This window comes from Schistocerca americana, chromosome 1 (genome assembly GCF_021461395.2).
Source record: "Schistocerca americana isolate TAMUIC-IGC-003095 chromosome 1, iqSchAmer2.1, whole genome shotgun sequence".
NCBI lineage: Eukaryota > Metazoa > Arthropoda > Insecta > Orthoptera > Acrididae > Schistocerca > Schistocerca americana.
In genome coordinates this window covers 1,011,950,980-1,011,973,450 of record NC_060119.1, presented here as the reverse complement: position 1 = coordinate 1,011,973,450, position 22,471 = coordinate 1,011,950,980, and the positions used below count along the sequence as shown (strand labels likewise).

Genomic DNA, 22,471 nt, shown 5'->3' with positions numbered 1-22,471 from the left:
CACAGTAGTGGTCGAAACTGGCCACCTTGATAAATAAATCGTGATCAAGACTGTTTTTAATAGCAAATATTAAGATGTGATGTGGTGTGTGTGTGTTTTCTAAATATTAAGATTTGTTTCAAGTGTTTTCTTTATTAAGAGGATTTGATTTTTACCTTCGTTGAATTTCCAACATACACCTCAAACGACGAGTAATGAAGGCCTCTTTTATCCAAGAGCCTCTTAACCATGTCTTTCACATTTTCATGCTTTCTTGTCTGGACAACTGTTGTTGCTCCATCAGCGAGAATCACACGACATAAAGTACATGTTTCACGCTCTCCTAGTTCTCCTGATGTTACAGACTGTAATGAAACATACAACATAAACCAACTGCAAACCGAGCAAGAAAACTATTATTCTTTTACATTAAAAAGAAATTATTAACATATACAATTTTTGCTGATAGTATAGACTGTGTTTCTTTTGTGCAATAATATTTTTTATCACCAGTAATAAAAATTGCTGCATTATAACTTGAAATCAGTCTGATTTGTAAATATTAAAGAGACAGCCATCAACACTGAGAAAGGAAGATGACACAAGATTCATCATAGGACCAAATGAATCTTATCTGTGGCAACAAATTAAAATGCAGGAAGTTCAGTTTTATCATGAATCAATGTGGTGTATGTATCTTGAGCCAGGTGAGGTGTTTACAGTCCTTAGGCTAGAGGAAACCCATTTCTAGTCTCCATAACATACAGATGGAGATATAACTTTGTTTGGCAGAGGTAATGAGGTTGTTCTTTTTGCTGATGCAGAGGGAAGCCACTTTTGCAGCTATAACACTTTCGAAAAGTGCAATTATAGCAACTTGCAATTAGAAGAAAAATGAATTCATATAAAGATTATTAATTACTGTGTTGTATTAATCTGAATACAAATGAGGAAAAAAAAGGCTTTTTCACCTGTCTGCTAAATGAGCCTCTAAGTGCAAGATCCCATGAAGCTAGGGATGATCTACTGCTCGTAACATCACTTCGCACAGAAACTGCATCTTCTGTCTCCCTCTGCTGATTTATCATTCTCATCTTGTTGTATTCAGATTCTCCTCGGTCTTTCGATTTTGAACGATTCTTGCGATGCCATGGCAACAATGATTTACGCCGCCGATCTTCTGCATCACTGCGGCTCTTCTTCAACTATTGAAATGTTCAACATTGCACTTCATAAAAATTTACGAGCTTTGTGACAGAAACTTGTACAAAAATATTTATAATTAGAACACAATCAAAGAGGGAACTAGTGAAAGGAGATTGATCTAGGGTAAAACAGTAAAACAATTTGCAGATATGAATTCTACTATAGAATATTATATTTAAAAAAGGAAATTATGTCTATTTCTCTACTGACATTAATGTAGTGTGAACAAGATGACCTTAAGGCTTTACTAACTTACAAGGGGAACTAATGGAATGCTTTGTCCTCCTCGTTTTTTCTTAAGCAGTGTGATAAATCTCCCCCCCCCCCCCCCCCTCAAAAAAACACCTTGAAGATGTCGTACATGAAGATTAAAAGATTTCCTATCAAAGCTGAGTAAACAACATTTCTATCTCATTAATATATTGACTGGTATCTGAGTGTGTAATGTAATAGGTTTATAGTCACGAAGCCATTATTTCAAATCATGCTACCAGCATATTTATTTTTTTACCTGTTTTCAGATTTTATATATTTTAACAAATGTCAATGTTAGTTTACAAACACTGAATTATAATTTTTTATTAAAAATAATTTATCTTATTTTTAATTATACATGCAAGAAAATTCACAACAAATTGAAATTTGGTATAAAAATGCGAAACAACAAGTAGAAAATAAAAAAACTTTTTTATTTCTAGAGATTTAATAGGGTTGCTGATGTATATAGTTCTTCCATTCAACAAAAGAGATTTTGCATAACTCTATCATATTTAATTTACTTCCATATGAACAATTATTAAAAATAAAAAAATATGCTACCTTTATTGAGACATTATGATCCAGTACTTGTACATTGAAATTTCTATTTGTTAATAAATATGTAACTAAAATAAAAGTAAAATAAAAAAGTTGCTACTGCCAAAATCTGACCAAGCAACTTCACGAGTACCAATTCATTATACTTTTCACTCAGATTCCACTAAATACATTAATGAGCTGAAAATGTTTGATAGTTAACAGGACAAGGTGGTTTTTCCCAGATTTTATTTAGAATTCCCTCATATTGCTGTAGGTAATGTGTGTCTGGGCATGATCTCCACACCCATAATTATAAAGGATATCGAAGAGGGCAGAGCAGCCCATGAAGCCCCCTCATCAGTGTAAATTAAGATTGTTTAAACAATTGTTACTGAGCCCCATTTTTCACCATGTAGTTTGTTAACAGTCGAGTCACAAAACTGAGCACTATAAATAACAATAAAAAATACGGTTAATGTCAAATTATTAACTTTCTCACTATTCTCTCCAATTGTTTCTTCCCTTTCCCGCCTAGTAATAGAATCGTTATTCTGAATTCAAAAAAATAAATCAAAATACAGAAAAAAAACTGCCAGGTTATTTACTGCAGATGAAGGAACAATAAAAATAAGAATAAAGATTAGAAATACATATTAACAGACACAAATGTATCATAAATGTTGAATTTAAGTAAATAAAATGTTGAAGGGAGGGCATGCAAGTGCAAAGCTGAACAAAAAGCTACTGCAATAAGTGAGTGAGGGAATATGACTATGGGAAGCATGAGGAAACATAGGGATCAAGTAAGAGGGACAAGTAGCCATTAGAATAGGTATTGTGTTCAGCTGGTCAAGAAATGTTAAGTAAATTGGCTCTGGTCAACACAAAGAAACTATCGCTCTGAAGTGATTTGAAGAACTACGTAAAAGCTAAATCTACATGATCAGATGGAGGTTTGAAGACTGCAACAAATGGGGTATAACAATAACATTATAATTAAAGTCGTTATAATTAAAGTGCAGCTACTCATGGATATTCAGTGTGGGCTTAATTATCATATGGCAGCAAAACTTGGTAGATATGTTAAAGCATTAATGCAGAACCCATTTAAGCTGGAAGAAAAATTAGTTCCAATTGTGGCCACGAGGTGCAAATCTGGTGCTGTACACTGTATGATGGTATGACATCCACGCTGTCATTTGACAAGCCATAAAATGAGTGAACACTACAGCTTTTGAGAAGAGAGACCATGCACTATCAGTGAAACAATTATATGTGAAGGGAAGCTATTACAGTGCTGCATTGAGACTATCGGCGACTGAAAGGTCTGAGTAGGGCATGATGTGATTATATGGTTTAAAGAAGATGATAATGAAATTCAAAAACACGGGTGAGCTTGGTGTGGCACCTGTACAAGGAAGGAGTCCTATCCGGGTGGAAGTTATTGACAAGCTTACTGTTGCTGAAAATGATGCCGCACCATGTGCTCCGGGTAGTGGTAATGTTTGTGCAGTGTCATGAGAATTGATCATCCCATGGTCAAGGGTACGAAAAGTTTTGTTGCCTATTTTACACTGGTTTGCATAGAATATTTAGATGATGCAGCAACTGAAATCCCATGATCTGCAGCAATGTTCCAAATTTGCTGTTTGGTTTCTGACACGGAGATGTTCCCGGGCAACATTTTATGGGGTGATGAGGCACATTTTACACTACAGCATGCTGTGAATACACAGAACTACTGAAACTGGGATACTGTTAAGCCATCTGGGGTACTGTTAAACCACGAGTTGTGCTCAAAGAGCTATTTCACTTCCTGTGTGTGATTGTGTAGAGCGGATTAACAAGCATCTTTATTCTCTCTTTGAAGAGAATGCACCCACGAGGCCTGTCAGGTGTACCGTGATATCTGCACGTTATTGAGACCACCTCGAACAGCATGAAATTCCTGTTCTGGAAGAATGCAACTGTGTGGAAACCACTGTTTTCATTAAAGACGGGGCAACACCTCAAGTTGTTCGCCCAGTGAAAGATCTGCTTAACGCAATCTTTCACGAACATGTTACCTCCAGGGGTTTTCCAAATGCATGTCCCACAAGATCAACCGATCTGAATCTATATGATTTTTGGCTATGGGGATACCTAAAAGAATGCATTTACCAAGAACATGTTCAGTCCCTACTTGACCTGAAGGCCAATATGCGGCAGAACATTGCTCAAGGTTCCACAGCAACTGCTGTGAGCAACTACTGATCACATCACTTTATGGCTGCAGCATCACTTCAACATCTCCGGCACTCCTGATGAACAAATTGTGTAAGCGATGGTTAATAATAAAATTAGCATTATGCCTTTCTCACTTGATTGACCTTTTCTGCCCATATTCCATTCGTAATCCATTACATGTGGAAACATTTATATACATCTTGCTTGCATCCAAAGTACCAGATTTGCACCTGGAGGCCAACGGAACCAATTTTTTTTCCATTGTAAATCGGTTCCACATTAATGCATTAGCACACCTACCAAGTTTCAGTGTCATATGATAATTACAACCCACACTTTACATCTGTCAGTAGCTGCAGTTTAATTATAACCAATCAGTAATAGTGTTTCAAACACAGTGAGTTCAAAGGAAAAAAATTCATACCACACGGTAAGTGCAGTAAGCAGACAAACTGTTATTGTTGTGTTTTAGTGCAAGCTCTGACACTGTTATCCAGTGAAATGGATTGCCTACAGTGGGACACTGATAAGCAGATGTTGTAGCAAAGAGAAAACAGGGACAAATGTTGCTGGTGTCCTTGATCAGGTATATTCTCACCACTCATATACCGAGAACACCACCAAAAACTACTCAATTCATTAGCGTCATTTTTGTTCATACATATGGGGGGAAAGGCATTGCCATGGACGGATCTTGGGTAGTATGCATTTCCGCCGCTTGATGTGCATAACACAACTCATTGCCAGTTCAGTACCGCTTCTGTTGTCCACCTGCTTGTTCTGTTCATCTGCAGTGATTTTTTTTTTGTTAGTGCTGTTTTGTTCTTGTTTTATTTTTTATAATGGCAAATTTAAGTGAACAACATGCAGGTGTGAAATTTTGTTTTCTGGTCAGTAAAAATGGTGCTGAAACTGTTTTAATGTTGGAAACAACCTACTAGGATGACACTATGGGAAAAACTCAAGAGTATGAGTGGTTTGCTTGATTTAAAAATGGCGACATGTGATGGCAAACCTCGTTCTGGACATCCATCAACTGCCCGAATCAACGAAAATAATGAAAAAATTTGAGAGCTTGTGCTCACAAACTGTCAACAGACAAATGATTAGTGAGTTATCTTGAAGCTTGGTGTTTGTCAAAAAAGACCTGATTTGTGGCACACAGGAGATTGGTTCTTCCATCATGACAACACACCTACACACACAGCCATTTCTGTTAGCCAGTTTTTGGCAAAAAGTGGCATGGTTCCATGCCCCACATACCTTACTCACGCCAGTTTTTGGCTAAAAGTGGCATGGTTCCATGTCTCAAGCACCTTACTCACCTGATCTGGCTTCGTGCGATTTTTCTTATTTCCACACATGAAAAGGGGCACGAAAGGACACTGATTTGACAACATTGAAAAAGTCAAAAAAATGAGGGAGGGGCTGTCAGCCATTCCTAAAGATACTACAAAAAATGTTTGGAACAGTGGAGGCACTGGTGGGACAAATGTGTTAATTGTAATGGAGAGTATTTTGAAGGGGATAAGGTTGTTTTGTAAAGAATTTGAAAATCTATATTTTTAAAAAATAATTCTATGTTTTTTTGGGTATTCCCTCATACATACATAAATAGAAACAAGTTTTATGTGATGGCTATTTAGCTAAGACTGCAACTAATTTTCAAATGTTCATATATTCATCTCCTATGGGACATGGGACAAGGGTTGGTCAGTATGTGAGGATTCATGGTACCATCTTCAGCTACGTGTTTTTAAAATTTCTTTATCCAATGCAACTGGTTTCAGTGTTACACTGCACCATTATCAGTCCTTCATTAGCCAATAATTGGATAGTTGGGTATAGATCCAATTATTAGGTACTGACAGTCTGATGATGGCACAGTGTAGCACACACACCGGCCACATTAAATAAAGAAATTTTAGAAACACACAGCTGAGGGTGGTATCATTAATCCTCACCATTTTCAAACATATCGAAAAGACCATTGTATGGCCACCTAGTGGCTGCTTTGTGTACAACTAAGTATCCTCAACTGCCACCAGGCACTACCCATGTCTGATCTCAATCGTTCTCTGGCAGCAGCATCTTGAATGTGGTAGTAGTTTGAGCCACCTCTAAAGTTAACAATACCAGAATGTGGAAAACAACATTTTGTAATTAATTTTGTGTTATGCTGAAAAAGACTGCTTTGGAAACAAATGCTGCAAGATCTATGTAGAGCTAATGGCGAGTCTACAATGTCTTGTTCTGCATGTTTCCAACAGCATAAAGCTTTCAAAGGTGGAAGAGTGAGGTATGAGGCGAAAGGAGGGGATAGAGCCTCCACCACAGTCCTTAGTGACAACAATCAACTCTGTGGCAGCAATCGTGCACGAGGACTCTCAGGTGAATGTTAGAAAACTCACAAAAATACTGGAAATTTCAAAATTTCAGTGGGAAGTGCTCACACTATTTTAAGGACCATTTAACATGTCATGAGCGCGAGCTTGCTGGATTCCCAGAAGACTGACAACAGCTCAAAAACAAGACAGAGTTGATGTCTTATGAAAATATTGTGTCAACTTTGAAGGGGACAATTGGCAGAAAACCAACAACAGTGCTGATGAATTTTGCGTCTAGTGTTACAACCACGAAATGAAAACACAGAGTACAGAAGCAGGTTCAAAAGGGGCAGACTTGGCCAAAAAAAAAAACATGAGCCCAGAAATCTGCCAATAAGGCCTTAGTGAACACATTTTTTTGGTTATTGTAGCACCGTGTACACACATCGAGTTCCGGAAGATCACGCAGGAAATGCAGAGCACTGCGAACACTGATAAAAGATCATATCCAGACGAAATGTAAGGAACTACACGAAAAATGGAAGGTGCACCATAACATGTGGCTTTATGATGCAGTAGCTGTTATGACAAATATAGCCAAGAATAATCAATTATTGATAAAATTATTTACTTGGATAGATAAAAAATCTGCTCAACAAGAGTTGGTCCCCCACCCTGTATAGTCCTGCTCTTGCCCTCTGCAACTTTTTTCTTTATACTAATGTGAAATAGGATCTCAAAGAATGTCGATTCAGTTCCAAAAATAATACACTGAAGGCTTTAGAGGTGATTTTGAAGTGGTTGTCAAATGGATTTGAGAACATCTTCCTCCTATAGAGCTCTGATCTTGCCCCAAACAACTTTTTCCTGTATTCTACTGTGAACAACAAACTCAAACTCAAAGGCTGCAATTATCAACAAATGTATTGAAATATGTCTCAGAAGTGGATGAGAAGATGGGACAAGTGCACTGCTCATAACAGTGACTATATTGAAGGGAGAAAATATTGATTTTGATTGATTATATAGTAATAAAGCTTTTTCAGCCCTAGCCTCAAGTCATTGTTGAATGACCCTCGTAGTTATAATCAAAAAATGGAACATGAACAACACTATTCACATGGCAAGTAATTTAATCTTCCACTATATGTTTACCTTGGTGCGTGTTCCGCTTGGCGAACCATCACCCTCTGCTTTGGGCTTCAGCTGTAAACCTGAATCTAGGTCTTCACCACCAGTGTACGGCAGCTCTTGTCCTGAGAGCTGTCTCAACAAACACTCCTTATAAAGCTCAGACTTGATGAAACGTGGGTAGCTGTCAAATTTCATAAGGTCAAAAATTTGCTTCTGGGCCTAAAAAGAAACCAAAAATGATTACATTAAGATTACACACAAAAAGTACTGTAGGAAAAACATAAATCTCAGAATTCTGTACATAAGCTTCATAAATCCTGTCATTAACACTTTGACTGCTGGGGACATGTTAGCTCGTCATGCCTCGCCATTCCCCTGGCATGCCCAATGTGTCTAAGCGCAGCCCTTGGGTTTCCCTGCAGTGCTAAGGATGCCTATTGTGCCACCAGCCTCTTCACCGCTAGGGATGAGTCTAGGCGCGCTGAGTCACAGCCTCCTGAGCGCGAGGGACATGTAAACACAGAGCTGTCCTTCCACCCTGTTCTTCCAGTAGATGTTCAGTAGTCTGATAGTCTGACTGTATAGTTCAAGAGTGTGTATGTGTTTGTTGCTATGTTCCTTCTTAGCAGAATTCGTCTTCACTTCTCGTGTTTTAGTCAGTTTTCTACCAGAGAAATGTCATGTCGCTGTAGTTGCACAGATAGAGAGATCCTGGATACGCTCACTAGGAGCGACAGTGAGTGTGAATTATCTGATTTTGCAAGCAGTGATGAGTCTTCAACAGACACTCAAAGCTATAGTTCTTAGCCCTTTACATCAGAGGGGAGAGCAAGAATTACAGTCAGCAGTTCCTCTGAGGAATCAGAAAGTGACAGTGAAGTGGTTTGGAAAAGAGCGCACTTAAGTGGTGCGTTTGACTGGAAAGAAACCGATTTCCATCTGTTAAACCATTACTTTGATGACTCAAGTTCAGGACACAAATGTCAACTACATACTGACCCAAGCATTCTTTCATTTTTTGTGGTATTTATGTCTGAAGAACTGTTGCAATTTATTGCAGATGAAGGAAATCTGTTTTTGTGTTTACACCAGAAAAAATTTTCCAGAATCTGTGAATTCTTGACTGTCAAAGTGGAAAGACACTGGATTTAAGGAAATGTGTTGGTTTGTTGCTATTTTCTTTCTAATGTCCCAAGTTAAGAATTTAAAATTAAGTGATTAATGGTCCAGAGATACACTTTTGAACACACCAGTTTTCAGCAAAATTATGTTCCGAAACTGTTTTTGTCTGCTTTTGAGAACGCTGCACTTCAGTGATAACTCTGCGAGTACTGGCGGTGACAGTCTGTTCAAAATTAGTATGATTGTTGACAAAATTCATAAGACAGTTTATAATTCATTTCATCCACATCACAAGCTTTGTATTGATGAAAGTCTCTTGCTGTTCAAAGAACGATTATCTTTTCAGCAATTTAATCCAACAAAGTGAAGTAGATTCAGAATAAAGACATTTGTACTGTCTGACTGTCAGAGTGGGTATAGTTTGGATTTTATTGTATATACAGGCGCAACAACAGAAATTGGGTTCCACAATTTAAGGAAAAGTGGCAATGTAGCGGGTACTCCTATGTGACCATATGTAGAACAGGGTCATATTCTATATGTATTCTATTTGGTACTCCAGCCCGGACCTGTTCCTCTGGCTTCACAACCATGGAACAGCCACATGTGGCACTGTTTGTAAGAATAGGCGCAACATACCAAAACTGCAGAAGAAACTGAGTTTAAGTCCACTGACAACATCCTTGCTATCAAGTGGTCCAATAAGAGACAAGTGTGCATGTTGACAAGTCACACAACACAAATGTTTGAAACAGAGAAGACTGACAGAAATAGTGGCGAAAAAATAAAAAAACTGCAGTGTACTGTAGATTAAAATTAGAGTATGGGTGCAGTTGACCATTGTGACATGTAACTGAGCTCGGTGCGATCAGTGCGTAAGACAGTGAAATGGTACAATAAATATTTTTTCCACATTCTGGATTTGTGCATTCTAAATGCTCAAGCTCTCCACCAGTCGGTAACAGGGCGAAAAATGGCACTCGCACAGTTTCACCTTTCTCTCGTAAAGGGTACTGTATAAAAATATGCTACAGAACGGAAAAAAGCTGGTAGGGGACAGTGCTACAATGATGAGAATCCGCTGCGATTCACAGGGAGACACTTTCCAGCTATTATTGTGAGTGAACATTCACAGAAAAGTACGCTCATGTGCGGTTTGCACTAAACAAAGTGCACCGGGAAACTAGATACCAATGCAAAACTTGCAATGTTCCATTATGTGTTGTACCCTGTGTTGACACTTAACATACAAAGAATCATAGGGGAACTAAATCTGAGAAAATTTATCGACACTTCTGTATGAATTCAAAAAAAGTAAAAAAAATATATTTATATTTTTAACTTCACCAGAGCCAACCTAAAGCCCAGATCGAAAAGAAGGATGGGAAACAGATGCAAAATTATTCAAACAGTGCCTGACTACTTCATACACTAAGTGATCAAAAGTGTCTGGACACCTGGATGAAAATTACAATTTCGTGGCGCCCTCCATCGGTAATGCTGGAATTCAATTTGGTGTTGGCCCACCCTTAGCCTTCATGACAGCTTCCACTCTCGCAGGCATACGTTCAATCAGATGCTGGAAGGTTTCCTGGGGAATGGCAGCCCATTCTTCATGGAGTGCTGCACTGAGGACAGGTATCAATGTCGGTTGGTGAGGCCTGGCATGAAGTCGGCGTTCCAAAACATCCCAAAGGTGTTCTATAGGATTCGCGTCAGGACTCTGTGCAGGCCAGTCCATTACAGGGATGTTATTGTTATGTAACCACACAGCCACAGGCTGTGCATTATGAACAGGTGCTCGGTCACGTTGAAAGATGCAATCGCCATCACCAAATTGCTCTTCAACAGTTGGAAGCAAGAAGGTGCTTAAAACGTCATTGTAGGGCTGTGCTGTGATAGTGCCATGCAAAACAACAAGAGGTACAAGCCCTCTCCATGAAAAACACGATTACACTGTAACACCATTGCCTCCGAATTTTACTGTTGGCACTACGTACACTGGCAGATGATGTTCACTAGGCATTCGCCATACCCCCACCCTGACATCAGATCACCACATTGTGTACCGTGATCCGTCACTCCACACAACATTTTTCCACTGTTCAATTGTCCCATGTTTACATTCCTTACACCAAGTGAGGCATTGTTTGGCATTTACCAGCGTGATGTGTGGCTTATGAGCAGCCGCTCGACCATGAAATCCAAGTTTTCTCACCTCCTGCCTAACTGTCATAGTACTTACAGAGGATCCTGATGCAGTCTGGAATTCCTGTGTGATGGCCTGGATAGATGTCTGCCTATTACACATTATGACCCTCTTCAACTGTCGGTGGTCTCTGTCAGTCAATAGACGAGGCTGGCCTGTACACTTTTGTGCTGTACGTGTCCCTTCACATTTTCACTTCACTATCACATCAGGATGTTTTGGAGGGTGGAAATCATACGTACAGATGTATGACACAAGTGACACTCAATCACCTAACCACATTCTTAGTCCGTGAGTTCTGCGGAGTGCCCCATTCTGCTCTCTCACAATGTCTAATGACTACCGAGATCACTGATGTGGAGTACCTGGTAGTAGGTGGCAGCACAATGCATCTAATATGAAAAACGTATGTTTCTGGGGGTGTCCGGATATTTTTGATCAGATAGTTTGCTGGCAAATGAAGGGACTTAGTGACTGAGATGGTGCAACATCAGTGCTGTGGTAAATGTAATTACATCGAGTACATTGCACCAGTATAACAAAACCCATATATTAATCTATGTACAATACATTTAAATTACTAACATGCAACATAGACAGTTGTATTCTTTCATCCATAGTAGTGCAAATATAGATTACATTTGGTCTACTTGTACAAAACCTGTTTTCCATACTGATTTCAAAAGCCTTTGATGAATGAAAAGTAACATGCCAAAGTTAAATCTCTGTTCTCAGTGAGATTTTTCTTGCTACTTTGCCTCTGTTGTTAGCCAATACTGGAAATCAAATCACTGTTCTGGGGATTGTGGGGGGGGGATTAAAATTGGTTGTTCGAATGAGATTGGCTTTGAGGCATTAATAGAAAACGGTATTTGTATAAGAAATATTGAGTTGATTTTTATGAAAAGAAGGCAAAGTTGCCTTCATCTTTTCATAAAAATCAACATCTTTTCAATTAATTTGTAGATTATTGGAAAATAGTAGGGGAATAAAAATTTTTATTCCATACGTTTGTTCTATCAATGTATTGCAATCTAAATTTCATTTTCATCATGCATTCACTATACTAGATATGTGAATCTGAAGTTTACATTGTTTTCGGGCCCGATTTTTGCACTCAACTTTCATTCCAATTACACAGCTTGGAATGGTTTATAGAACATAGTTTTTTAGCAAAATCAGAACGAAAATATGGAATTTTCGAATTTTTTACAAAATGTTCAATTTTGTGCTTAATTCATTCAGTACTGGAGAGAGCTACGCAAATGATACTTTATATTTGAGAACCTTGAATTGTTAGGTTACTACATGCCAAGTTTCACGCTCACCACCGCATTCACCCAGGAGATGCAAGAAGCCAAACTTCGAAATTTTTTCAAGTGCCTATTTTTTTGGCTGATTTTACCTACAATTTTCTGGCTCAGTATGGCTCATAAAATTCTTTTCATTATTATTCTTAAGAAAATGCATAAAGTTGTACAAGATGACCAAATTTGATTTCTTTACAAAAACTATTGCCCAAAGTCTCCAAAAATTCATGCTGGCTCTGCACAAGTTGTAATCAGTCCATAAGTATTCAGCACAGGGCGGGTTGACCAGTGCGAACTGCTCTGGTCCCCGCGGCAGCTCCAAGGGACAGGCACTTAGCACAGGTAGCCGGATTACGTTGCATGCTGTGCCGGCTCAGTGCGCCAAGCAGATGGTGCGCCTCCAGCAGTCAAAGGGTTAAAGGAAGGACGATTATGGTTTAGCACATTGTCAGTAATGAGTCCATTAGAGATGAGCCAGGAGTTCAGACTGGGGAAGGATTGGAAAGGAAATTGGTCTTGTCGCTTTCAAAGAAACCATCCCAGACTTTGCATAAAGCAACTCAGGGTAATCACAGAAAACATAAATATGATAGGCAGATGGGATTTTGAATTGCCATTCTCCTAAACGTAAGACTAGTGTCTTGCCACTGTCTGACAACAACAGAAAGAAGAACATAAATGACAAATATTGAAAAACTGATTGGAACAGAGGATGCTTATGAATAACAAGCTGTCTTTTACAATTGCATTGTAAAACTGTTTTTGTTAGATTTAGGGCAGAGTGCAATTGGTGCCTGAAGACTGATTAGCTGATCTGCAGCAAACACTAGTAATTATTCAGAAATGGTTATAATGTTCAAATTGAAAATTGCAGTAGTTCACTTTGAATTAGGCTGCACAGCATCTAACTCATAATTATATAGTAAAATCTGTATCAAGCCATATACAACATTCAGTGTAGAAACTGAGAACAGAAATTAATTTTTTACTGCCTCAGTAAACTTTTTATTTGGTCCTAATGTTATCTAATATTATTGTGCCATAAAACATAAAATTTTAATTTAACTTGATGGTTTTTTTGTATTTTGGAATATTCTGGTTTTGTTCCTATTAGTTGGGCAACAATATTCAGACATTTGACATGTACGTTTAGAAGAACAGGCAAAGCAACTCCCAAAACTAATGTGGATGTACAGAAACTGAAATACTTTTTCTGTACTGCTCACACAAAATGCAAATTGTAAAACATTAATACAATATGTGATACCTTGTTTTATTATTATTATTATTATTATTATTATTATTACTGGGCATTTTATATACTGGTGTCCAGTTCTTACTTACATCAGAACATGGCAACCTGAGAAAACGGCAAAAAAACTGTAAATGTTAGATCATGCAAAATGGTACAACAAAGCAAAATAATTAACATCATCATGATGATGTCCTGGAGGATGAGGAAACAATTTTCATTTCATTCATGTGACTACCTGAAGGATTAATGTTAAAATATTATGACACAGTATGGTCACCATTAAATCACATTCTTAGTTATTAGTAACACTGCTGCTAAAACAACAACAGTTGCTTCTACTGTTGTTCAGTACTCCTAATGACACACCAAAATACTTGTGCCATGTTTTAAAAATTTCAAATTATCTGTATAAATAAAAACCAATTGCCACATATATGAAACATAACCACTTGAGAACAATTCAACCAATTTGGCTTACTGTTTTTTGTTCTGTAATTATCAGGGCAAGGTTTGTGAGACAGAAAATTTTTGGAAAATGCACCAGTAAAGTAAAAAATTTGGATGGTATTTTAATATGAAGATCCCAATGAAAGAATTGTGATGGTTGGTTTGACAGTTCTGCTATCACATGTTTTCACACAAAAAAGGTGACATTCATTTAAAAGTTATGCTGTGGCATGTTTTCATAGCAACAAATTCTACACTGAGTATTCATATTTTGTGAACAAGAATACTAATGAAAGTGATATTTCAGTGTTTTATCGGTGTTGATCGTATTTTTGGTATGTTGCCAAGACTGAATTGGAGTCAGTTCATGGTAATTTGTTGCATTGCAAACACTCAATTGATTTCACTTTGTGGTTTATTTCTTTGGCAAAAATGCCACCAATGAGGTGTCAAAATATTGGTTGGTGTGTGCACACTGCAGGCCAACTATATAATCACAAAGTCAATGAGACTAATGAAGAGCATAGACAGCATTTGGAGGCAAATCGAATAAGAATTTCTCAAGCAAAATCCAGTGTGACTCCAGAATGACAGATACAGTTGAGTTTGACTCAGTCAGTTGGAGCTTATGCACAAAATAATTTGGAATGTTAACAAAACAGACGGTCAAACATGTGATGACATCTTTAGTGTGTTGTAAAGATTAAATTGATGTCAGTCTGAGGTAATTTGGTGTGTTGCGAACATTCAGTTGATTTCAGATTGTGATTTACTTCTTCGGGAAAACTGCCACCAGTGAGATGTTGAAATATCGCTCATGTATGCGCAATGTCAGCCCACTACAAGATCGTTGAGTCCATGTGACTGACAAGGAAAGTAGACAGCCTTTGGAGGCAAACTGAATAAGAGTTATACAATAAACACATTCTGTTAAACTGGCTGCATGAAAGAACATGCTAAGTTGTGCTATAAAAATGTGTGGTTTTGTTTTTCTTTTCACAGTCATTATTAATAGAAAACAGGACAGTTATGTTTATGCCCAACTTTATAATCCTACCTGTTTGTTTATTAAAACCATGCAAATTACTGTGATTAAAGCTCCTATCCTCACACATTCAGCAGCTGGAAAGGTCTCTCTCTCACTCCACAGACTAATGATTCCAACCAAATTACCCTTTTCTTTTGACTTCTACTCCCATGCAATTCCTGTTTGCAGTAAGAATAAATAAGGCCAGAGGGAGGGGTTTGGAGGAGGAAATGGACAGAGAAAGGGGGAAGAAATGGATATGAGAATGGAGTAGGAAATGGATATAAAGAAGGGGGAGGAGGATAGAGACAGAGATGACGGAAGAGGGGATGGATGGAGAGTGAGTGTAGTGTAAGAGATTGGGGGAAGAGGGGTGGGGGATGGAAGGTGATGGACAGAGATAGGGAGGGAGGAAGATGAGATGAACAAAGGAAGGGGGAAGGAGGAAATTGGGACGTATTTCCAATTCCCATATGTATATAGCAATTTCAAAGCATTTTCGGGTTTGCTAGTTACTTACAAATATTTCTTGTATGTTCACAGGCAACTAATTTGCTGAAAGTGTATCACAAACATCACTACTGTTGGTTTGCTTCTTGTCTGGAGCCACCTAATCTGTGGTGACCAAAGTCAAAATTTTATCTTTTCTGTAAATTATCTTTAACTCTCCTGCATCATTTTGTAATAAAGTCATTGTTTCCCACACAATGTGAGTCAATTTGCATTTTTTTTTTCTTTTTCAAGCAACACAGACTCATGAATTTTTCATTGCTCTACTTTACTTTGACTCATGTTTTTCTTTTTTCTCATACGAAGATTTTGTTCCTTTTAGTCCACAGTCGAATCCTTGATTTTAAATTAGTTTGGTTATCACATTAGCTTCACTTTCCTCTATTATGTACAATTTCACAAAATCTTCCACTAGTTTTTTGTTATTGACTATTTCTAACACTTTTGACTTTTTTTGTGCTTTAGTGTGAAAAAATTCAAATAAACAAACTTATTTGTCTGTATCTGATAAAATGCAATGAAATAAAAAAACAATATTATGACTTTCACGAAGTTAATTTACTTTTAAAATTATGCTGTGTAACCTTCGTTTACTTTCCTTTGTAGGAAGATTAAACACATGAATCTTCTCCAAGTCACATGCATGTGAAGTTTAACAGAAACTCAATCTGAATTATCACACTATAGTAATTTCATTTGTCCCATTTCACAGCTTAATTTTTTTGAAAATTCTGATGCAGTTATATCTCCATCAATTCCAATGTTATACTCTGTAAGCCTCTGTGTAAACTGGAATTTCAATGGTTATTTCACAAAATATTTATGGCAGAGTGTGAACTACTGAAATTTCAACAATAAAAAATATCAACATATCTCATTTGTACTGTCTGCCACTACAGTTGGATAAGTAACTTGTGTTATTTTTGCAGTGACTAATCAAATTAGTACATCTCTTCTTTGCATCTTTGCTATCTCCTCCAGCAATCCTACCTGATACAGCTATCAAATTGATGGCCAATACACAAGAATTGGTTGAATGAAATTTTTGAAAGCCATCTCCTTCATGCTTGAAATATATTTCCTTAGGACTATTGCTACGACATCTGCCTTTCAACTTATGATACTGGTTTTACTTGGTCATTACAGCTTAAATGTCTGTGAACATGCAGCTCTCGATATTTTATGGCTGTAACTGCTTCCAGTAAATGATAACTGTAATAGCACTTCCTGCCTACTTACCTGGAATACAAAAGATTAATTTATGTTGTCACCTCCAAGTCCCTAGACAAAGTGTCAGCCCTCCACAGTTCTTCAAACATTCAAAGTTGCTGGTAAAGTGGCACCCCTAAATATGTTGTCCATGACCACCTTCATGGGGCTTCTGATGTTATCCACCATGTCATTTACAGGTACTCTGAACAGTAATGTCCTGTAACACTCCAACTAACATTACTTTCACCTATAACTCCACCCCCGCCCCCTGCCCCCACAAAAAAGTTTTAGAGTAACATACTAAGTTCACTTGTTAAAAAAATTTCAGTCAATTAATAAAGTTGGGCTATAATATTCTGTTCTAAGTGACTCATCCTGCATTATTGATCAGTATCATGATCTAATGTATATTCATGACTTTTCAGAACAGTAATTTTGTGTTCAGTCCAAACCACTGACTTAAGTTCTTTAGCCAACATCATTTTGTATGTCGTGGACCATGGCTGCCATCAGTCTTCCTTGAAGTATTGGTTGCAACAGGTGGTATTTGTTATTTCACATTATATGGTGAAAGTCTCTGAAAATTTCTTCTCTTTATGATATTGAGAATTTCTATATTTTTATATGTAGACAGCAGTACTGCAAGATTTTTGACTATCTGTCGATGGTATGGTATCTTTATTAGCCTTCAATTCATCCACATTTCAAATGCCTCCAACTTCTTACCAAATACTGTGGTAAATGTTCACAACCCAACTCCATCGGATGGGATATTGAACATGTAGCGTCAAAGTAGGTGAGTGCAAAGTGTAATACTTAAGCCGCTGCTATTAAGAACTTTCTTCATTTTTGGGAAAGAACTCCTGGCCTGTTTAGTTCTGGTGTGAATTTGTTGAAGAGACATCCCAGTTATCATTGATTTGACACCCCAAATATTTACATGATAAATCTTTTCAATCTCATCATTACCGTGTGTGTAAATGCCCTGAATTTCATTTTGGTTTCTGCTGACAACTATCCATTTTGCCCTTTTTGAGATTTAAATGTAACCTCACAGTGTTGCCCTCTTCAGTAACAGTGTTTACTAGTTCATGCAGATCTTTCAGCCTGGTTGCAAGTAAGACAGTCTCATCAGTGTACCTGATGTTATTGATGATAACTCCATTACCCAGCATTCCTATATAATTTCCATCAAGTGTAGATAGGAGGAGTTTTCAAAATACAGGTGATGAGGAGAGTATACAGCCCTGGCGAACTCCTATCAAAATTGAAAATACTTCCGACAACTAAGCATCGACACGCATTCCAATACTTTGGTTCCAGTGTGCAAATATTTGGTGGACTGTATAAAAGTGCAGAACAGTATCAAATGTGTAACGGAAATGAAGGACTGTTATCAAGTACTTCTAAATAACCTGTACTTCTAAATAACATGTACAAACAGAGGGAACCAAATTTCACATGACTGCTGCTTTATGAATCCATGTTGACTCCTGCAAAGCAGGTTTTCGGTCTCCAGAAGGGTTGTAACACACAAGCATAAAATGTGTTTCTTTTTTCATCTCCAACGGACTGTTGTCACCAATATAAGCCTGCAGTTATGTCCATCTGTCCAATAAAAATGGAAATAATGCATGCTTTTTCTCAATCTCTTGAAAAATACTGTTGCAGCAGAAATATACGATAAACTGCTGCTAGAAGGGAACTACTGAACTACTTTCTGCATTATGTGCAGAAATAGTTCATGAATAATATTTCAAACATTGGCAATAAAATATGAAGTATCTGACATGGAAAAGTATTAAACTTGCTAAATGAATTATACTTGTTTCATTACAGAAACTGGAACCATAGTACTTCTGCCATATCTCCGTGTTATAAGACTGTTTTCATTCTTGCCTATCAAAGGTTCAAGCACTTGTTTGTGTGGAACTACATTTTTTATATTACTAACAGACAGTTTAGAACACAAACTGTTGAGTTATGCCGAAAATGATATATACCACCATACTTGATATAATACAGTCCTCCTAAATGGAATTCACGAATGATAACCCACTCTAATGATGTCATTAGTTTTCAAGTCTTTTGAACAGTGGTAGGCTCAAAACATTGAAACTAATGCTCTCTTAATGTAAATATAATTAATAGTGTCACTGCTTTTGTTTATAGATAAATTATAACATACCTGAACAAACAAAGTCTCTGGAGCTTGTTCCAGCCCATCTTGAGTAACTTGCCGTGCATGAGAATCCACATTTACAGGTTCTAAGGCTCCAAGACACAGATGCCGCTCAAATATCTCCTTTGCTGCTCGTTTTCTCTCCGATTCATCTTTCAGTTCACGGTACCTTTCACATGCCACCCAGAAGTAAATATTTTCATGGCTAAATTCCTTCTTCAAGAATTCCTGTTGGAATACGAAACAATATTTTTAATAGTGTTTCAGGTTAATACGGCTTCAAAGGTGAGGATTAGATCGTCTTAGAAATGCGCGCATGGCATTTGGATACTACCAAAATTATTTCACACGCAGCAAATGCACATCACTCAGTTATTATAGAGTCATATTAAATAGTGTAAATACTCAACAAATGCTTCAGAGGGGAAATCGGTTAGAGTTTTTGAATAATAACATGAGTGTAAATACTCAACAAGCACTTCAGAGGGAAAACAGATTAGGGCTTTTGAATAATAACATGAACCATGAATACTGCCAATAGTTACACGACTACTATTTCATTGATTACATAATAGAAATCAATCTTTTTAACAAAGGATGAGTAAAAATATTTGTGTTTGTTTTCCACTTACAGCAAAAGTATGAAGACCTGCTGGATCCTCCAACAGTTTCTCAAATGCTGTTGCCCAACTTGCAACACCTTTCTCAGGCTCTTCTTGTTCCAAGCTTGTCGATTCTTGATCAGAATGCTGCAAGAATAAGGGTAAAACAATCAATTACACAGCTTTTTGATTCGAACACACAGTAGATGTGGCAACGTAGAAGTTTGCACAGAAAAACTCAAAACTCTTTTAGTAACACTGACATGTTTTCAGCAAAGAAAATACATTGTGCAGAGTATGTAATGAGGACACGTTTTATTAACTACCTACATATTTTGAGATTAAAATAACATCATGTTTTGCTGAATATAAATGGACTGCTACAAAAAACAAAGTGACCCTAAATAAAATCATATAATCATTATAAATATTCCAGGCTGACATTACTAGAACACGACTCTTCACTAATACAAAAATCACTCGTTGTCCAGTATCAGATAAGTAGAAAATAAACACATAAAATGTCTCAAAATTCTTATTAGTACACAGTACACAACTCACAATATCTCATTTCCCATCAAACAGAGTTCACAGTGTAATTTTCCAATTTAAAACAGTTCTACATCCAACTCAGTCACTTGAAAGGTAATGCTCTGCTTGAATATGATTTGTTTACATTTACAGAAACAATACAACAAAATTATTACTTGCCTTTATTTTGTATAAATCATGGTGTGAAGCTGATTTAATTCTAAGTAAATTAGACAAGTGACATTTGAATTCTTCATTATGTAGTATTCTATTACTGCACGTTTTCATTTCATTTATGTTGCCTGCTGTAAAAATGTGCATGAATGAACTTTCCTGAGACTGCACAGTTAACAACTGAGAACATGGAGGAAGTAGACAGCTAGAATTGTGCAAGTATCTGCACCACGATTCGTCAGCAGAGGAAATCAGCAGGAAACTCCGAGCCACAACCAGATAGCTGACTGCTGCCTCCTTTTTCTTTTAGAGAGATGACGGTTTATCAGCATTCTCAGTGCAAGCTCATTAACTGCTGGTACTAAATTACTACACTGTTCTCGTGACTTGATTCATTTATGATTTGTGTGTATTTCCTATCGCCTAGCATCCTTTAAAAAAAAAAAAAAAATATATATATATATATATATATATATATATATATATATATATATATATATATATATATATATATATATATATATATATATATATATATATACTTCACAAACACAGATGACTAACCAAAGGAAACAACCAACAGCAATTCTAATTAATTAAATTAGATAACTTTCGCAAATTATTGTAGAAACATTATCCATAAATGGAAGAGGTTGACGGAAATTTAATACTGTATATGTACTGCATCTAACTGGAGCCTGTGTGCTTTTCCAATTTAACGTAAGTGTAATCTTGTGCAGACTTGAGACTCCATGATCAACTGCTTAAGTGTAACTGGTAAGAACTGCATCAGCAGAGCTATGCATCCACTCCATAACAGCAGCTCCTACAGTTAACGCAACGCATTCCATGATAGTCAAACAGATTCTATGAAAAAAGTATCAAATTTGAAACTGAATTAATTCAGAAAAACTAACTGCAGTAGCATGACTTTTCTACATGAATTTACTGATAATTGGGTAACATTAAACAAGCTGTCTGGTGGTAATGCAATGTTCATTAGAAATCTTCACATCCTGAGTTATTTAAATTCGGAGTAGTTCAATGATATGAAAGATTATGGAATCACTACTGTATACAACAAAATGTAAAGTTTATAAATATGGCAAGGAAAAGTCAGGCAAAATGTAAATAATTTAGGAGCAAAGAAGACAACTTAGGAGTAAAGCATTGAATCATTGTCAGGCAAACGAAAAATAATGAAAATTTCACTAGTTTTTAGACAAATCATTTTAAGGAGCTGGAGTACATATACACTTGTATGTATTTGTAGTTCAGCTTGTTAAAAGAGTAGCCTGAAAGGTTACAAAGTTTTCATTCTTTTTTTGTGTGCCTTTCGATTGACTTAAGACTTCTGCTACACGAGTCATCTCCTTCAGCCCTAAATTATTCACAACATGTAAAGTTTAGTTAATGAACACAGTTACAGTAATAGCATTGTTGCTACACACTCAACTGATAAGTACTGCACAAATTCATCCTTTGAAAAAATGAAATGTCGTGTGGCTAGGGCCTCCCGTCGGGTAGACCGTTCGCCTGGCGCAGGTCTTTCGATTTGACGCCACTTCGGCGACCTGCGCATCAACGGGGATGAAATGATGATGATTAGGACAACACAACACCCAGTCCCTGAGCGGAGAAAATCTCCGACCCAGCCGGGAATCGAACCCGGGCCCTTAGGATTGACAGTCTGTCACGCTGACCACTCAGCTACTGGGGGCGGACATTCATCCTTTACAAGCTAATATGTTAGGAATAAAAGCTCAGCTTTCATGAGTTTTGCACTGAGATAGTGGAAAACTCAGAACCGAAAGAGATTCTGTGTGACCACAAAAATTCTCAGCAATTTAGGAAGTTTTTAAGTTCTTAAATGGAGATAAAAACAGAAATATGAATTAATGCAATAACCCTCAAACATTTTTTTCTGATGGCATTTTACTATATGCCTCCAGTACTAACAAACTTCTATAACAAATGAAAGAGCCAATTAGATCAAGTTATAAGAAGGCCTGAAAATCAACCATAATAAAACTAAATTAATGGATAATCAGACTAAAAAACAATTGTATGGATCAACAGTGACAATGTAGACCCACATGATGAGTTTTTACTTCATGGCAACTGAAAATAACTGGATAGACAGTAAATGTAATGAGTAAAAATTCTACCGGAAAACTAAATAGAATTTTTGATGCAAAGTTTCTGCAGTGACTGAACCAG

At 37.0% G+C, this 22,471-nt stretch overlaps 1 protein-coding gene across 6 annotated transcripts in view; it reads right to left on the bottom strand.

Moving 5' to 3' along the window:
• LOC124616175 (regulator of G-protein signaling loco) overlaps positions 1–22,471 on the bottom strand; it is a 252,994-nt gene that overhangs the window by 20,477 nt on the left and 210,046 nt on the right. For all 6 annotated transcript variants that reach the window (XM_047144462.1, XM_047144471.1, XM_047144494.1 and 3 more), the window contains exons 2-6: positions 19,577–19,693; positions 18,951–19,172; positions 7,692–7,889; positions 951–1,184; positions 156–344 (exon numbers count right to left, since the gene is read on the bottom strand). In XM_047144462.1, coding sequence (XP_047000418.1) covers positions 156–344; positions 951–1,184; positions 7,692–7,889; positions 18,951–19,172; positions 19,577–19,693 — 960 coding nt within the window. The remainder of the gene's footprint in view (positions 1–155; positions 345–950; positions 1,185–7,691; positions 7,890–18,950; positions 19,173–19,576; positions 19,694–22,471) is intronic.